Source organism: Quercus robur, chromosome 5 (assembly GCF_932294415.1).
Source record: "Quercus robur chromosome 5, dhQueRobu3.1, whole genome shotgun sequence".
NCBI classification, from domain to species: Eukaryota; Viridiplantae; Streptophyta; class Magnoliopsida; order Fagales; family Fagaceae; genus Quercus; species Quercus robur.
In genome coordinates, this window is record NC_065538.1 from 86,001,307 (window position 1) to 86,020,128 (window position 18,822).

General features: G+C 33.1%; 2 protein-coding genes across 2 annotated transcripts; both read right to left on the reverse strand.

The window, feature by feature from the left end:
• Positions 1-10,157: 10,157 nt before the first annotated feature.
• On the reverse strand, positions 10,158-12,238 carry LOC126727542 (B3 domain-containing protein At1g32030-like). The gene has a single exon (XM_050433249.1). It carries the CDS (start codon positions 11,306-11,308, stop codon positions 10,310-10,312), a length of 999 nt encoding a protein of 332 aa, XP_050289206.1. The 5' UTR covers positions 11,309-12,238; the 3' UTR covers positions 10,158-10,309.
• Positions 12,239-12,364: 126 nt separating this feature from the next.
• Positions 12,365-18,048, reverse strand: LOC126727543 (uncharacterized). Its single transcript, XM_050433250.1, has 3 exons — positions 17,385-18,048; positions 13,922-14,024; positions 12,365-12,691 (listed from the first exon to the last, which is right to left on the reverse strand). The coding sequence occupies exons 1-2, from the start codon at positions 17,812-17,814 to the stop codon at positions 13,951-13,953; spliced, it is 504 nt and encodes a 167-aa protein (XP_050289207.1). The 5' UTR covers positions 17,815-18,048; the 3' UTR covers positions 12,365-12,691; positions 13,922-13,950.
• Between the last annotated feature and the right edge of the window lie 774 nt (positions 18,049-18,822).

Consider the following 18,822-nt stretch of genomic DNA (forward strand, 5'->3'; position numbering starts at 1 on the left):
GGATCTAGCCGAGATCTTGTCGAAAATGGCCTAGTTTAGGCTGGATCTAGCAAGAACTTATAGATTTTGACCGTATTTTCACAGTTTTCATGCCAAATTCTCGCCGTTTTCATGCCAGATCTTGCCATTTTCCATATTTCAACCCCGACTAACTCGCCTGCTGCCTGTTTAAGATCCAACCAGCCCGATCTGATCATCCACTTTGTCAACGGGGGGTTGAGATTTTGTTCACCAATCAAGTTGGGTTGGATGCGAGTTGGGCACAAGCCCTGTCCAACCAAAACCGTGGACAGGCCTACTAGACCATGTCAACCTTTGTAGCCTATGATATGAATGGTTACAAGTACTTATGTATATATATTTAAAGTCAAAACTAAGAGAAAATCTAACTAGATCTCAAATTGGATGTCAATTATAGTCTAGTTTTACGCCACATATCCCATCTAATCTAATTTTTTTAATTTATGTGTCAAGTAAGTTAATTTACATAAGAAAACGTGAATTTCAATAGAAATAAAATAAAAATAAATAAAAAAACCTAGTGGTATATCTAACTTTATATATAAAATTAGAAGAAGAGAAAGTTTGAATGATTTTACTTTTATGAGCCATTTTTTTTTTTTTTTTTTGTGTAACTAAAAATAATTCATATTTATGAGTCATTTATGTAATACTATGACTATGTACATGCAGTCCATTACTAACTAGGTAGAAATGTATGTGTGTGTGTGTGTGTGGAGGGGGGTGTTAATTGCGATTATTTTTAATTGTATTCATGCATATGCACAAGTTATAAAACTAGTTTTAGTAATAAATAAAAGGTCTAGTTAACGGGTGCTTTTAGGATATCTGTTAATTGACTATTTCAGAAAAGTTTTAATACGACTTTTATGGAAAATATAAAAAGTTGTAAAAAAATTCAATTACTTTTTTATTTTCCGTAAAAAGATTCTTAAAATGGTGTATTAACAAATATTCTAAATGCATCCATTAACTTCTCTCGTAAAAAAAAAAAAAAAAAAAAAAAGGGCTTTACATAATTGCAACTTATAAAATGTAACCAAGACTGCTAAAAAAATGTCAGAACTGTGGCTCTGATACCATGTTAAATATTAGCATTGATACATCATGTTGAATATGCTAGTATGGATGCGGATGCGGAAGCGAAAGTATAAAGTATAGATCACAATAACACACAAGAGTTACGTGGTTCAGTCTAACGGCCTACATCCACGGAGGAAACCCTAAAGGGTTACATCAATAATATATTATAGTGTAGTATAAATCCTATATTACAATGAATTATAACATGTGTATATATAGTAGACTAAACCCTAGACTAATAGACTTGTAGTACAAACAGGAGACTTGGTTTACACACAAAGTAGAATTAGATTTGGGTTTATGCTAATAGGCTAATATATCTCTAACAATCTAAATCTACAGCTCTCAATAATAATGGATAAACTTGGATGTTCTTCCATTTTCATTCTCTGCATTTTCACCACCTTTCTCTTTATAGTCGGAGATGGAGATCAACAGAACTTGGAGGGCCATAAAAGAATACTATCTTTTCCTAAGAGGCTAAGAAGTATGTTTTCTTTTCCTAAAACTACGAGTACAAGCTATTGGGAGAAGGTTAAAACGCTCATAAATCAAGCACATGCCTACTTCTTTCCTCCAAATATAGAGTAAGTTTCCCAAATCACTAACACCATTTTGTATTCATTACCTAAATTTATGAGTGATCTGTTTGAAATTTGCAAAATGATAAAGAACTAGAAATAGCCCTATCTAACATAAAGAGGAAAATTACAATCGATGGATGTCTCTAATAATTCAAGACTCCTTTTCTATCTTGTCAATTTACACATTCAAAAAACACTTCTGAGGAAAAACAGACAAAAAGAAAACTATATGTACTCAAAAAAGACTGACATAGTTACTTGGCTGTATTGGTTAGTCCTTTTAATTTTTGAAACAAAAATATGTAAACTGTGAGACTCAAATTAAATTTTTCTTTTTAAACATGAGTGTGTATAACTTATACTTGTCTACCAAAAGAACAGTTTTTTAACGTAAAATTTATATGTATGTTGAGGTCTAAAAAAAAAAAAGAGATCATAGTAAAATAAGCCCAAGAAAGAATAAGCTAAGCCCAAAAAGAATGAGTTAAGCCCAGAAGGAAAAACCAAGCCAAGTCCAAAGGGATTATACGAAAGGCCCAGAGGATCCCGAAGCCCAGAAAAGAAAAGCATCCAAAAAAGATCACGGCAAAATATAAGAAGCAAGGATCCTCAGGCACCATCAATAGACGCGGATCCTTTCAGGCACAAAGAAGAAGGAAGATCAGGACAGCTCGATAGAAAGAAGACAGAGAAAAGAAAAAAAGAAAAACAAGAAAAACAAAAAGCGCGAGCGACTTCTCACGGCACAGACAGAAGAGTCCTCGGGGAACCAAGACAGGGAAGAAGGATGACAACAAACGATCTTTAAAAAAGGCAGGATGGGATTTCGCCCAAATAGGAAAGAAAAGGAAAAGCTGAAGGCACCAGAAGTGGGGATGCCAAGAAGGGCATACCTCAGCACTCCCAAAGAAGATAACCAACAAGAAGCTTTCAAAAGAATCAGAACTGAGAGAAGGAAAAGAATAAGAAGAAGCGGAAAAGGGACTTACCAAGACAACAGGGACAAGACGTGCTCTGTTCGCAGGAAAGCAAAACAGGGGAACCAATGGTTCCCCAGGACGCCCAGAAAACTCCATTATAAAAGGAGGGGATGGGTTGTGAAGAAGGGGGCGAGAAAAAAAGAAAGAAACATAAGAAAGAAGAGATTCTCTAGGAAAAACTATCAGAAAATCTGTGCAGAAAGAAAATACTAAGGGAAAAACAAATACTACTTCCCGATATCCTGTAAAAGCAACTATGGTACATACTCGGATTCAACGAGAATCAAACTTCGCAAGTTTTGAAGGCTGAAATAGCCATTCAAGGCTGCAATTTTTGAGCTCGATTGGACCTTGTATCACGTCCTAGTGAGCTCTCTGTAATCAAATAGATAATGCCTTAATGAAATACTGTTTCATAATTCCCAGGATCCCCACAGTACTTTTTTTTTTTATCGTCTTGCTAATCTTGCTTTTTTTTTCTTTCTGAACTTACGTTGTTAATTTTTGGCACTCCTCGATATCCTTGATTGTCATTTTTTTTGTATGTTGTCAGGAGTATTCTCTGCATTCACTTGATTCTTAAACAGCCATTTAGCTGCGGTGAGTCAAGGCCCAGTCCACCAAATCCTTTCTTTTTCATTCAGGCTCGGGATCCTTGGACCTGAGTATCCCGAAAAAGACACTCTCACAATGTAAAACTATCTTCTTTCATCAATACTTTATACTACAAGGGTTAGTTTGTGTGAAAGAGTGGGAAGAGAAAAGAAACCCAAAATCAGTGTCAAATCATTAATCTGTGCTAACACAACAAAAATAAAAAGGAAAAAATTATTCAATATCCTTAGAGCAATATTATTCGTTCCTCCTCATTAATAATAGTGTTATAATGAATTAATAAAAATCAATATTATATATGTGAGATGAGGTAATATTACTCCCAAATTACTGAATGAATAATTTACTCATGAAGAGAACTTCTTTCCCTAGAATTTACAATAATCCATTTGGTTTTAAGCAGTTCAGAAAAATATATTAAGCCCAATTAATTTTGAATTTAAAATTTGAACTTTATCTAACACAAGCACTAGTGGTCTAATAATTAAAAATAAACAATAAAAAATTTATGAGAGTGTTTTTTGAGATCTCTCTCACAGTATGCATGTCACCTTTTGGGAGAGGCTATGCAGTCTTATGAGACCGACTCATGAGATACCTCTCAGCTTGATAAAGAGATTTCCTGTAAGCAAAAAGAACATATCTACATGAGGCCTTTTTTTTTTTTTTTTTTTTTTTCTTTATGTTTTATTTTTATTCAATGTTCATTTCTCAGCACCCACACAACTGTGTGTGTGTTTCCAAAGTTGAAAGTTGTGGCGGGTTTCAGTTTTAGGGGTGGAGACGAAGCTGAAGCCAATGGAGCTGCAGGTGGCGCTGGAGCGTAAGGGAAAGAGGCTGTTACCCAAAGTTTGGGTAAGTGCAAAGCAACTGTGGAGGATTCTGCTAAAACTGCCGCAAAAATAGTGGGTGAAACGGTGAAGAACACAAAGGAGAAGGTGAAGAACAGTTTGTTCGAGAGGGAGGCAGAATCTCAATCCGAGCTCTAGTAAGTTACAATCTTTAGTTCTTCTAAATATTGTAGATGCAAGTTGTTTTTCTGTTTTATTTTTTAGTAGATATTATTAGTTTTGTTCAAAATAATATCTTAGGATGTGAAGTTATGGAATTTGCTATATAATTATGGTTTTTATCATCAGGTATCTAAACATGTCAAGACATCGAGGTTCCTGGTTCGTTTTGATGTATGCATGATTTAATTTTAAGTTTCTTATTTGACAACAAAAAGTTTTATTAGTTTTACACGCTATTTGAATGCACGAGAGTATTTTATTTCTTATGATCCACCTGAGCCTATTCTATTTTTTGTAGTGAATTTGTTGATGGTGATGGATATATAATTATTATTATTATTATATATATGAATAATTTTCTGTTTCATTCTGAATATTCTACTTTATACTTCACTTATTACAATTTGTCACATTTTTTTTTCTTTTTTTGCCTTCTTTATAGACCAAAGTTTAAAAATCATATATATATATATATATACACACACACACAGCATTTAGTGGAAGTGTGGAACATCAAGTAAATTATAGTCAGACTTACACAAAGACTATCATTCGAATGCTGTATAGTTGTAATGAACAACATGAGGACTTTAGATGATTAGGACTGTTGTTTATGTCTTTGGGATAAAGCTGTATATTTTTTTTTCTCAAAAATAAAATACAAAGCTGTATATTTTAATACAGTAGTGTAATTGCAACATATAATTTAATAGCCATGTCAATTGTCTAGACATATTACACTGCACAATATATATAAGATAATACAATTTGCATCAAGGTATGAAGAAGTCTCAAGAAAACAATATAAGACATGTATATATTATATAGTGTAAATGTAATACATGAATAATTCCCGTGATAAAAAGCAGGTTTTGAAGTTTAAACTCTTTTTTACTATTTTAGTGCTAAAGTTTACCCCAGTTTTCAAGATTTTAAAATTTTTCAATTAAACCCTGTATTTTCAAAAATTGTCTAAGTGCCATACTAACGTTAAAGAGATTTACAAAATAAGACTATATACGCAGTACAAAATTAATTGTACTTTAACCTTCAAGGATGCTATAGGCAAGTTTGGCAGGTTTTCAATTCATTGTAAATTTGTAACCCTAATTATTCTTCAAAAAGCGTTTGAGATGGATTTGGTAGTTCCCCCTTTAAAACTCGATTGATATTGATAATTTGAGATGGATTTAAGTTTCAAGTCTTGAAAACTCCAACTCGATCCACTTAAATCCATAGAATGAATTTTTGGTGTTATATTCAAATGTTACGAGCAAGCAAACATGAATTGGAATTGTTTTATATTCCATTTCAACAACTTTTACTTTTTCAACAATACTGATTCCTATTTTGCGTATAAATAGAATGAATTTTTAGTGTTATATTCAAATGTTACGAGCAAGCAAACATGAATTGGAAGTATTTTATATTCCATTTTAACAACTTTTACTTTTTCAACAATACTGATTCCTATTCTGCGTATAAATAGAATGAATTTTTAGTGTTATATTCAAATGTTACGAGCAAGCAAACATGAATTGGAACTGTTTTATATCCCATTTCAACAACTTTTACTTTTTCAACAATGCTGATTCCTATTCTATGTATAATCAATGTTCACATTATATACCAAACAAACATAAATAGGGCATTTTATATATATTATTGAGCAGTGTTTACTGTTTATTACACACTGATTATTACACCCATCATACACATGTTTAAGTTTTTAAATTAAAATCGTGACTTTAAGTCTCTATTTCAATTCAAAAAAATAAATTATGTATAGTGTAATGTAAAATAAGGTACGTATGTGAACTAACAATTACTCTTCTACTACAAATATACAAGAACAAGTTTGGTGAACGTTGAACAAATAAACAAATAAGACTCCATTCGAAGGCCATGTCTGTATCCGTAAAAGCATAGATTCATAATTCTAGCAACACACATCATGTAATCATCAAGATTATGTTTCCTCCATTGGCATATTGTATCGCTCTTTCTAGCTAAATACCAAACCACACCATCAGGTGGATCGAAATAGGAAAGGCGACGGAAAAGCGGAGAAGGCAGAGAGGGACGTCGGCGAAAAGGAGTGATAGAGGAAAAGAGAAGGCTCATCAGCTAGCATTACGGCTAACATTATTGATTGTATTATTACTACTATCATCATCTTCTTAAGTATCCCAATGTTGTTTACATTCATATATAGTTAAGCGACTCCTCCTCCATTCTGTTAGTTTTTTTATTTTTTGATAATTCAATAGTTACTATGAAGGAAAGAAGTTTAAACCTTAAATGTTTTCATTAAAAACACCAAAAAGTGTCAGTTCATCTACACAGTTTTCAGCTTTCTGTTTTATTGATTAAAAATTGAATGCAATGCAAAGCTACAATTTATAGAATCTAAATTTTTCTTCAAACAAAATTAGCTAGCTAGATAATTTTACATATATAATTATTTATTCTCATAAGGAGGTTTTCCTTTGCGTCTTTGACACCAGCTTTTGATTTAAACAAGGGGTAGTTTAAAATGGTGTTTACCGTTTACTAGTACTCATTAGGTGGTGGCTTTTAAGAGACTTTTGATTATTTCAATCACATTATTATCTATTGGCTGAGGTGATGAGTTTTTACAAGACCTGTCATGTATTTATTTTGTGATTGCTGAAAAAATAAATGTTTACTTGTAGGGTTATATTTCTAAAAAAAAAAAAAAAAAAAAACCTTGTAGGGTTATATTTCTATCCACAACTATAGATAAAGAAGTGGTCAAAATTTTCAGCAAGTAAAACTGTCCCATTGAGTTGTAGAAATATAATTAGATCACATCAGTCATTTGAAGGGTCGTTGATTAAAGATTAATAATATCTTTATTTAATGGTTGGATGATGGAAGAGAGAAAAGGAGAAAAAAAAATATGTGGGGCCTATTCTTCCTAAAAAATGAATACGAAGAATTCTAGCTACTTCAAATAAGTATCCAAAGTTCCTAAATAATTATTAACTTGTTAAATACTTGCAAAGAAAATGGTAACAAATATGGGCGATCAAAATCCACCCTACCAATTTTGGAAATCCAATATAAAGGCAATGATTTAGCCCTGTCTGGTTTTGAGTTTAAGCCCAAGCCCATTTCACCATGGATTTGGTAAGTAGAAGAGCAAGTTTCCATTTTTAATGTCATGGACTTGAATTGAATGAAGCGATCACCCATATATTTGGACTTAAAATTATGGGTGATCAAAACCGTCCCTACCAATTTTAGAAATCCAAAATAAAGACAATGACCTAGCCTTGTCAGATTTTGAGTTTAAGTTGGACCTATTTTATTATGGAATAGTTAGTAAAAAAGCATGCACAAAATGTTTGTGGGTCTAAGGGAAAAAAGTTCAAGCTGCAAGTTTAGCAATATATTTAATTATTTTCCACCAAAAAACAAAAGTCAATAAAAAAGCGTGTTTCCTTTTTTTAATTTCATGGGATTTAATTAATTGAATGGAGTAATTGATAATTTGGCATTAAGGTATTTTTACTTCTAATGATCGTTAGGAAATAATCATGTGAATTAGAATTTCATTGTTAATTAGTGTATGTGTTCATTGTTCATTGTTATGATCATGCATTATCTGATCTTGCTAATGCATCATTTAGTAGATTTTACATGATATTATCAATTCTAAGAAATGATGAAGACAATGATATAGCATGTAGGAATTAGGGTTTAATAGCAAGATGGTGAGTCAAAGAATTTCTAAAGCTTTTGCTTGAATTTTTTTCTAGATCTAAACTTGGGTTTGTTTATGATTTCATATTTTAATATAACATTTTCTTTATGATTCTTTATTGTCTTTATCCATTTCTTTAGTATGTGGTGTGCATGAGATTGTCTATTGTTATTCTCCTTTTGTGATTTTTTGATGGTTGTATGGTAAGATTATTGATCTAAATTTATGCTAAACGTGATTTAGGATATGGGAGGAGAGTGGTTTTAAATCTGGACAAGATCTCACCAATGGTTTCGGTAAAAAATTGACAAAATCGAGATATGGGAAGGTAAAAATAAAAAATAAATATTGATAGAAGTATAAAAAAAATATCGGGTGATATATATCGTATTATTTTATATATATATAACAACTTTGCCCAAGCATATGGTGTACATAATGAATAAATTTTTTGATATTAAAACATAAACTATAATATGTAATTAATTAAATAAAGTAAATATTTAAAAAATTACTTGAACTTTTGGTAATAGAATTTTAATTAAAGTAGAACTTTAAATTTCTTAAAATTTAGGCAATAGAGTTTTACTTAAAACTAACTATTATTAATAGAGTTTAATCTAAAATAAATTAGTGTTACCACAAAAATTCTCCGTTTAAATCTCGGTCATGTAACAATCAATACATCCATTGTCAGCTGTTATTCTTGATATATATGATAATATAATCCTCATAGATCAATAGTGATATATCCTGGTTTGTTATTGTAGGGGTAAAATCCGTCAGTCGACATTGGGCCATAATACATGTACTAAGTCCAACCACGACAAGAAGAAAAGGCATGGGCATAGGATATCCCGACCCAACCATGTTGGGCCGGGCCTGCTTAGGGGCGTCCGAGGAGGATTACCTCCTCGGACTCGCCAAGTGTGTGTCCAATTCATACCCTGTACATGGCGAAAAGTCATCCAATACGAAAGAACAGTGCATGACGTTCAGGGAAGGGGGGGGGGGGGCAACCACGATTGCCGCATTAAATGCCAAGGAGCTACTTTTCCAGCCGCATTAATGTGGAAAGGACAGGAGCACAGAATTATCTTGGCCAGTGCAACTCACAGAAAAGAGGGAGGATGTCCTATGGGACAGGCACTCAAGTAGAAGCCCAGATGATTAACAAGTGTAGAGTCGTGATCTTAGGAAGGATGCTATATAAGAGAAGGAGATCCCCATGGCGAAGGGATCGCGAGGAGAAAGGAGAAAAAGATAGAAAGAAAGAGAAAGGAGTGAGAGATAAAAAGCAAAAGATACAGCCCCACGGACTGTTATTCCAAAAACTTGGAGGAATATCCTTACGTCCAACTGGTTGCATGGCTTGTTCATAACTACATTTCCGCTGTCAAAAACCTAGTTCTGTAACCTACTCTCTACAAATTCATTGTTGAGGGACTTTTGGGCCAGAACCGCCCGCCTGTTGGGCCTGAGCCCCAAAAACCGCCCCTACAGTTATGTTACCAAGTTATATTTGTTTTTTGTTCTACAAATAAATTTTCGGCAAACTATTGGTTAAACTAATTTGTTCATATCGTATAGTATTATTTAATAAAAGTTGCAAGTATAAAATCTCATTAATTATTAATATAGTTTATAGTAGATTAAACTCTATTACTATAAATTTACTCTACATAAAACTCTTTTTTTGAGAAACTACTTTTTACTCTACATAAAACTCTATTACCTAAATTCAAAAAAAAATTAAACTTTATATCAACTAAGACTCTATTACCAAAAGTTTCAAAACTCATTGATTATTAAGATATTTTAATCTAAATTAAATTATATTATTAATAGTTTAGTCTACATAAAACTCTATTACAAAATTTCAATAGATTTAAAATTCTATTTCAACAAAAATTCTACTAACAAAATTTCAAGAATTTAATTTTTTTTTTAATGTGGTTCACTAATTACTTATATAGTTCTAATTTATTTAGATATAATTTTTAATTAAACTATACATCATACACGCATAATACTAGTTCAAAGGTAAAAGAAAAATAAGATTGAACAAACGAAATCTACGGCTAAAGTTCTAAACATTGATAAATATTATTCATGAAAAAGCCTCCAAAAATCTATATATCTTAAAAAATAAAATAAAATAAAAACTTTGCAAGATCTCACTTCCCATAGATCATAGAAACTACACTACCTAAAAAGAAAAACCAGAATTTGAGACACTAAATTAAACTTATTAGGCTTGCCTAATACTTTGAGAAGCTGCTGCTATGTGCTTTGCTTGTCATCACTAATATTAGCCTCTGCACTTCTAACAACAACGAGAGCCAGACAAAGTTGATCATCTTTCTCAAGCCGGAATGACCAAACTTGTACAACATCGTCTTCCTTAAGCTTATTAGCCATGACAATATCATTCCAATTTTTCTTCAACACATACATTGAACTTTTACTACCTGAAGCCTTTTTCATGTCCCATTGCCTTAAAAATGCCTTGTTGAATGTACCCGATGGCTCAATGAATGGAACTTCTACTTCCATTCGGTGTTGATCAAGATCTTGTTTCTCTTCCTCTCTCAAAAATTTTGCTCTAATTTGGCCTAGAGGCATTGATAAACGGTTCTCCATTTTTGCTATGTCAGTTGGGTATAGTGCCTTTTGTATCAGCAACAACTCTTCAAATCCTTTCACTGTCTTGATAAAATTCTTGTATTCAAAAGGCAGGTTTAGTTCAATTGGAACACCTGACTTTGACCTCTTGTTCTTTCTATTATTGGGTTTTTCCTCAATCTTTGATGAACATTCCCCATAAAATTTACTTCTCTTTGCATTGATCATCTTTCTTTGGGCTTTTATGGCAGCACCCATTATTTTTTCTCCCTCAAGACCCTTTTCTCTTTGACAAAACAAGAAGTCAGGACTCATGGGTTTTTCCTCTTTCATGGCATGAAATCCCCCATCAAATTTAGTCATAGGTCGATGCCTTTTTATTTCATCCATCTTTCTTATGGCTTCTATGGTAGAACCCATTAATTTTTCTCTCTCAAAACCCTTTTCTTTGCATAACAACGAGTCAGTCATGGGTTTCTTCAAAGCCTTATCTCTCAACAATCTTTCTTGTTTAGACAACACAATTGTTTCACAGCTCTTAGTGATACTCTTGAATGAAGAACCCATTAGAGTGAGCTTTTCTTGTTCTGTTGTTGTCACACGATCATAGTCTTGTCTAGTATTGATCTTATGAACTTGAGTAGCAGAACCAAACATTTTTCCTATTTCAACTATGGGTTTCCTCAAGGCCTTTTCTTTCTCTTGTTTAGGCTGTTAAGCACAACCCTCAATGACGTTAGAAGAAAGACCTCGTTTAAGCTTTTCTTCTTCATATCTCTCAGCAGCAACACTTGAAAGCACAAGCAGTCTTTTAAGTGAAACACAATTTAGAGCAGCATATTTCAAATTCTCGGAATCTTTGAGACCCTCAAAATCTTTGAGAGTCAACTTGGACTTCATGTTTTTGCATAGGGAATTCAGGTTTTGATGGGGTTTAAAAGTTGGGGTTGAGGGTAGTATTTATAGTAGGATAATAATGGCTAAAGAGAACGAATTCAATTGAGGTAAGGTAACGTTAAGTTGTATACTTTTAATAGATTGCATTAAAGTTAAAACTCTATTGGGAAACAACCTCTTCTATTACCAATAGATTACATTAAAGTTAAAACTCTATTGCAAAATCCCATTAGAAATTCTATTTCAACTCAAATTCTATTAAACAAAAATTTCAAGTACTCATAATTTTATGTTGAAAAGTGACTTAATATATGTACATATATTATGCATCGTAATTTTTTTTTTTTTTAATTGTGGCTCTGATTATTTATATAGTTTTAATTTATTTTCTTATAATTTTTTAATTAAACCATACATCATACATGACTTTTGTATCAGCAACAACTCTCCAAATCCGTTCTTGTATTCAAAAGGCAGGTTTTGTTCAATTAGCACATCTAACTTTGACCTCTTGTTCTTTCACATCAAATTATAATTGGCCGCAATCATTGCACCTAATCCACATAAAAAAGTAGACGTAGAGTTTGAAATGGCTAATATTGCTTATGAACCACTGTAATTAACTTGATTTAATAATTAATGGCAGGCTCCTTTTGTAGTCAAATGAGTCTATATAAAGATGTATCACATTCTTATGGCCATTCTCCACTTTTTGCAGTGAAAATAAATATGAGAAAGGGGAAAAGATGATTGATTTGAATGTAACAAAAATCCATGAAAATCCAAATCCAACTAAAAATTTTTTTTAAAAAAAAAAAATTGCCAATGTGTAACTGCCATATATACATGTACACCCAAAGAAAAGCAGGAGAAAAAATTTTGAGAAAAAGATAACTAACATAGTAGGGTGGATACACATAACATACAAGTGCAGACAATTTTTCGATTTTTTCTTTTTCTTTTCTAGACAATTTATTGACTTTATAACACACAAGTTATACAATCAGAAACTTAAGCCACTGAAAATTCGGAATGGAATTATTTGCTCCTTACTTAACTGGTTGCATCTGTACAGCTCCTCCCCATTGATTAAAAGGTTCTTTTATCCTTCTTTCTACATACAATATACATGTCTGGATGAGCCTGCACATCCACAAAGGCAAGCTATCATAAGTATACAAACAATCTTTAATAAGATTTTACACTTTTTTTTTTTTTTTTTTGATAGGTAAGAGAGTATATTCAAGAAAACTGCTAGATGCAAATAAGTAACAGCAAAACATAAGTACAAAAGAGAAGGAACATCAGCAAACAAAAAACAAAGAAAAAATAAATTTCAAAGAAAGAGAGCTAAGGAGAAGAGGCTGAGAGTCGCTAGATGTGAGTCCCCAAGTCCTAGCCCAATCAAAAAGGGAACCAGAAAAGAAAGCAAGCATTTGGTCCTCGGATCTATCCGGATCCTCAAACGTCCTCCAATTTTACTTTTTTTATCCCTTCTAAATTAAAAGCAAGTAATGTCATATCAAGGATAATTTTATTAGATGCCTTTTTTTTAAGCTTTCATGTGAGGCTCAAAAAAAAGCTTCCAACAGACCAGTTCCACCCCACTAACAGTGATCAGACTAATGCAGCAGGCTTCTTAGTTCTTGCGTTACAAATAGGTTTCTTCATCATCACACAGGTCTGAGCCAAAGTTACATTTCTAATAAAGTTTTGCTTGCTTAAAAAAAACCAAAGGGTCTGGACCAAAGTTATTTATCTACTATTTCCTATTAAATCAATATAGAGTGACTTTTTCCATTAAAAAGCTGCTGCCACTTGGATGATGAACATGACTTTTTCTTAATAATCAGTCATTTAAGATGACAAAGACCCTTGAATATCTCTATCCTAAACATCCATTTTTGGAACAAAGTCATAATCATTTGAAATTCAGTGCAGAGGTTACTGACAGTCTAATTCGAGAATTTAAACAAACAAAACACTTAATAACAGTACTTTTTTTTTATTGCTGGTCATGCTGATTCAGTGTTCTTGCAGTCTTGCACAACATGATATATAATCTATATATTATAACAATAGGCCCAAGAAAATTGTGATACCTACAATGTGGACAATATCTCCAATTTGTGTGTTTTACTCCTGAGACTCCTAACCATTTGAGATAGTTGTTTGGGGGCTTCTCTCTCTATCTCTCAGTTGAATTAGTTTTCCTCGTCACAGGACAAAGACAAATGAACCAGAATTTCTATTTCTCTCTGTATTGGAAATCAATTTTTTCTCTAAATATTTTTTATGATTACCATAATTTGTACCACTTCAACAAATTTAAGTTCTATAGAAATAAATACTAACATAAAAAAGAAAACTCACCCTAGATGCCAGTAGAAAAAACTGTTACATCAATCCTCATCCTCAGGTTGAGATCCATTAATAATAAATATTGACTCTCCTTCCACTGGATGTGGTGATGCACCTAGAACCAAAGAAGAAAAAGCAGTGTAAGCAACATTATATAATATATCCACGGCCTTTTTTCTTTTCTTTTTTTCAATAAAAGATTAGAACATTATATCTACAGCTTGATCATGCTAAGATTTGATTTTTGTAGATTGAAGTTGCAATGAAACTTTCAACCCTCAGAATTTTCTAGACTAATACTAAAATCACTGTGATTATATCAAATGCAGGTTAGATATCTAGCCTCGTACTAACATCACCGTGATTTATACCGAGCACCAATTAAATACCTTAAAAATATGAACATTCTCAACAACATTAAACAGCCATGTGTAACCAATACCAACTAAAGGCGTAGAATGATGTTTAAGACATGTGAAACCCACGCCCCTACCCAAAATGAAATAAATGTCAATACAAGCCCCTACCCAAAAAAAATACTTGTCAATACACAGATGAAAATATCTGGAGACTTACAAAAGCACATATAAAATAGGTTAGAAATTGTTCAACGCTGAATGTTTCTATCACTTCTATAGCTTCTATCATCGAGAGGTTTTGGCACTCCTAGTACATGGGACAGAACTTTCCAGACACAAAATTCAACATCAAAAAATTTCATGAGACATGAATAATGAAGAACCAGCAAACAGCTAAAACTGAAATTTCAAGGCATCTAGGTTCATCTAGCAAGAACTTTACCATTAAACTTTCAGAAATTTGAAGGAATTATACACGTGTTGACTGTCAAGTGACCAATGGAGAACGAATATTTATCACAGAGAGAGAGAGAGAGAGCTTATACGAAGAACACTTCATACTTTGTAGGAAAAATCAAGCATAAAAACCCCCGGTCATAAGCAGATAGGTCTTTTGGTTGAATTGGGTTGCATGAGAATGCTTCTGCCAGACTAAGAAGTCAGAACAATACAATTTTTTTCTAATTTCCTGTCAAAAATACCAAAAACCGAAATGATCCATCAATGGATATCCTTTTTACATACAACAACAGAAAACAAAGCCTTCATAATTTCGGGGTCAACTATGGATCCTCAACTAGATCCTCAACATATTAGTTAGGGGCTGGTCATATGTATTCTTTGCCTCCATTCTACTCTATCTAAAGTCATATTCTCTATTACTCCATTAATTAACATGTCATTTTTTATTACTTCTACTAATGTGATTTTTGGTCTTCCTCTACCTTTTTTCTTTCCCTCAACTAGGATAAACTCACTCTTTCTTATTGGTGCATTAGTTACTCTCATCTACACATGACCAAATCATTTTGACTCTCCCTCATCTTTTCATCAACAGGGGTGGACGAGCAAGGGCTGGGGTTCAAGTCTCTAGGAGGGAGATTCACACACATAAACACTTAGATTAGGCTAGAGTATGATATTTATCTTAGATCAAAAATAATCTTTAAAAGTCATAATTATATCAATTTTGACTCAAAAATGATCTTAAAATTCCTTTTTCCAACGGAGGAGCATTTAGAAGCCCAAAGTTCTAGCTTGAGTAGCATTCTTTGTATGGACAGCGGCATTAGGGAAAATCTTAACAATGGAGAATATGAGTTAGAGCAATATTGTTGTTGTTGATTGGTGCTGTATGTACATGAGAATAACAGTACAGGTACAGACCATTTGCTTCTTTGTTGTGATATTGCTACAAAATCTTAGGGCCTTTGGCTATTGCATTTTTCCTATTTGGGGTCCAGTGACATGTTCCCAAAAGTATTTTATTGGCTTGTTGGAAAGGGCGGCTAGGTTGGCATCAGCACATAGAGATATGGAATGCAGTTCCTCTTTGCCTCGTGTGGTGTATTTGGAGGAATAAATTCCAGAATCTTCAAAAAGTGTGAGAGATCACTTTTTGGAGTTGAAGATATTGTATCTACAATCATTATCTGAGTGAAAGTCTGAGACATACAGCTTTCTTTCACTAACCTACTCGAGCTTATAGATCTTTGTAATTTTAAATGACATTTGTAGGTGTAACACTTCCCATGTATTTAGGTTGCACCCCTTTTGCATCTATTAATGAAATTGTCTGCTTATCTTAACAGATTATCAGAAAAAATATATAACACTTTTTTATTGTCCTATAAATCATGCATCACTAGAAAAAATTGGCACAGATTTTAACCCAGACACTCATCAAATGTTAAAATTTTAATTGTTATCACTTCCTAAACAACAAAAACAAGCAAAATGTTTACTTTTTTTTTTTTCCAGTTCAATCAGATCCTCATAATCACTATATGAATAAGATAAGACCACAAACAAAGTAACAAGCAACCATTTTCTTAATTTATAATGAGTATGTCACACACAAAAAGCTAGTTCAACTAATTGCAGACAAATACCTATCTAAACAATCAGGAACCAACAAAGATCAAAATAAAACAAAACAAAACCAGAAAGCGAAACAAAATAAAAACTAAAAAAATACCAGCTTTGTTAATTAAGACTCTTATACCATAGTCACTACACAAGTATGACATATTGACAGAATTTCACTAGCTGCAGAAAATACGTATCTATCTAAAAATCAGAACCCAACAAAGATTAATTAAAAGCAAACCAACCCAGAAAGCCAAACAAAAGAAAAACTAAAAACCATAGCCGCTTTCTTAATTAAGACTCATGTTTATAAGTATCAAATATACAGAGGATTCGTCATAAAAATGGTTAATTTCACTAAAACACAAAGATAAACAATGAAAACCCAATAAAAATAAAAGGCACCCATATAAGCATTATCACAATTTTTTTATAGGTGAAATTGCTTGGAAATGATACAACGAGAATTTCACATACAATACAAACTAGCTGCAGATAAATATCTATCTGAACAGTCAGAACCCAACAAAGATTAAGTAAAAGCAAACCAACCCAGAAAGACCCTCATCATATTTGCCATATACAGAGGATTTCTCATTAAAAATGGCTAATTTAACTAAAAGCACGCAAAGCCAAAGATAAACTATGAGAACCCAACAAAAATAAAAGGCACCCAGATGAGAAAAAAGAGCAAAGCAACAATGAAAGCAACCGCTCTCTTAATCAGACTCTCAAATCAAGTATCAAATATACAGAGTGCATCTCATAAAAATGGCTAATTTAACTAAAAACAATGAAAACCCAGCAAAAATAAAAGTCACCCAGATGAGAAAAAAGAGCAAATATCTCATAAAAATGGCTAATTTCGCTGAAAACAAGGAAAACCCAACAAAAATAGAAGGCACCCAGATGAGAAAAGCATCAAATATACAGAGGATATCTCATAAAAATGGCTAATTTAGCTAAAAACAAGGAAAACCCAACAAAAATGAAAGGCACCCAGATGAGAAAAAAAAGAGCAAACAAACCATTGATGAAGTAAGAGGAAGAAGGCCAGCCACGTTGGGAAGCGGCAGTGGAAATGGCGGTGGGGCCACCGAGGACAGAAGAGGAAGACGAAGAGGCAAACGACACGTCGTTTTGCTTAGCGAAGTGGTGGACCAAGTGGTTGAGGCCGTGCGGAGGCGGCGGGACCCAGTAGGAGGAGCCCGGGAGGAAAGGGAGCCAATCGGGTGCGGAGCGGCGCACGATTATGCGGTGGATTGCGTCCTCGAGCTTGCGAAGCAGAGGATCTGGGGAAGACGGTGAGTCGGCGGCGGTGGGGTTGGGAGGTGGGAGGGGTTTGGAGGATTGGGTTCGGAGAGTGAGGAGGCGAGAGCTTGTGGAGAGACGAGGGAGTTGGAGGTGGTGGTGGTGGTGGTGTTGAGTTATGGAAGATAATGATCTTGCCATGCTCATACTCTGTCTCTCTCTCTATCTCTCTGTTTTTTTTTTTTTTTTCTCTCTCTAGAACTCTCTCCTCCTCTCTAATTAACAAAGAGATGGTAAATGGGGGAATTGGAAAAGTGTGGAGCGTTCTTATTAGAGAGAGAGAGAGAATGTGGATGGGATGTGGAATTGTGGATAGGTGAAGAGTTGTGTCGTGTGTGATAACTTTTTTATGGGGGAATGGGGGATGATGGGGTGTGAGTTTTTGTCAATGGATGGATTAGATCTATGGGAGGATTTTTAGTGGTAAATAATTGACTCTTGACTATATTTAAAATAGGGAATGCTTATAATGATAGATATCTCTATTATTTTGGTGATGCAAAATTTGGATCATGTTTGATGTCTTGAATAAGTATTGAAATATTATTAAACACTTCTACACGACTTGGACCAAGAAGATCAAAGGTTGATTCTCAAAACAAAAACAAAAAAAAAAAAAAAAAAAAAAAAAGAAAGATTAAAGGTTGGGAGAAAAGGGATTTTTTTTTTTTTAGTTAAGTGTGAAATGGGAGATTTGAGGGGTTGATGGGAATGATTGAGAATAAAAGAATAAAAATATATTAGATTTTATAAGATTATTGTATGGATGTGTAAAAAATTCTGTTGTATAATAATTATCTTATAAATCATATACATGCATCATCTTCGTTAATTGTGTATACTAGGTGATTATAATAATAAAAGTATGATAAAAGTAAATAAATACAACATCATAAACATTTTCTAAACTATAACAAAAAAGAAAAAAAAATATATATATATATATATATATATTGTAAGAGCACCCACAGTAGACGTGGGATATGTGCCACACCAAACACAAAAAATAGCTCCCTAGCAGATGTTACATATGTTGCATATATTTGGCACATATACCATTTTGTGTCCGTACCATTGCAAATTTGCAACAGTACAGACAGATGTGGTAAACCAAAATAATGTATTTTAATGTGTAGTAAATATTATTTTAATGTA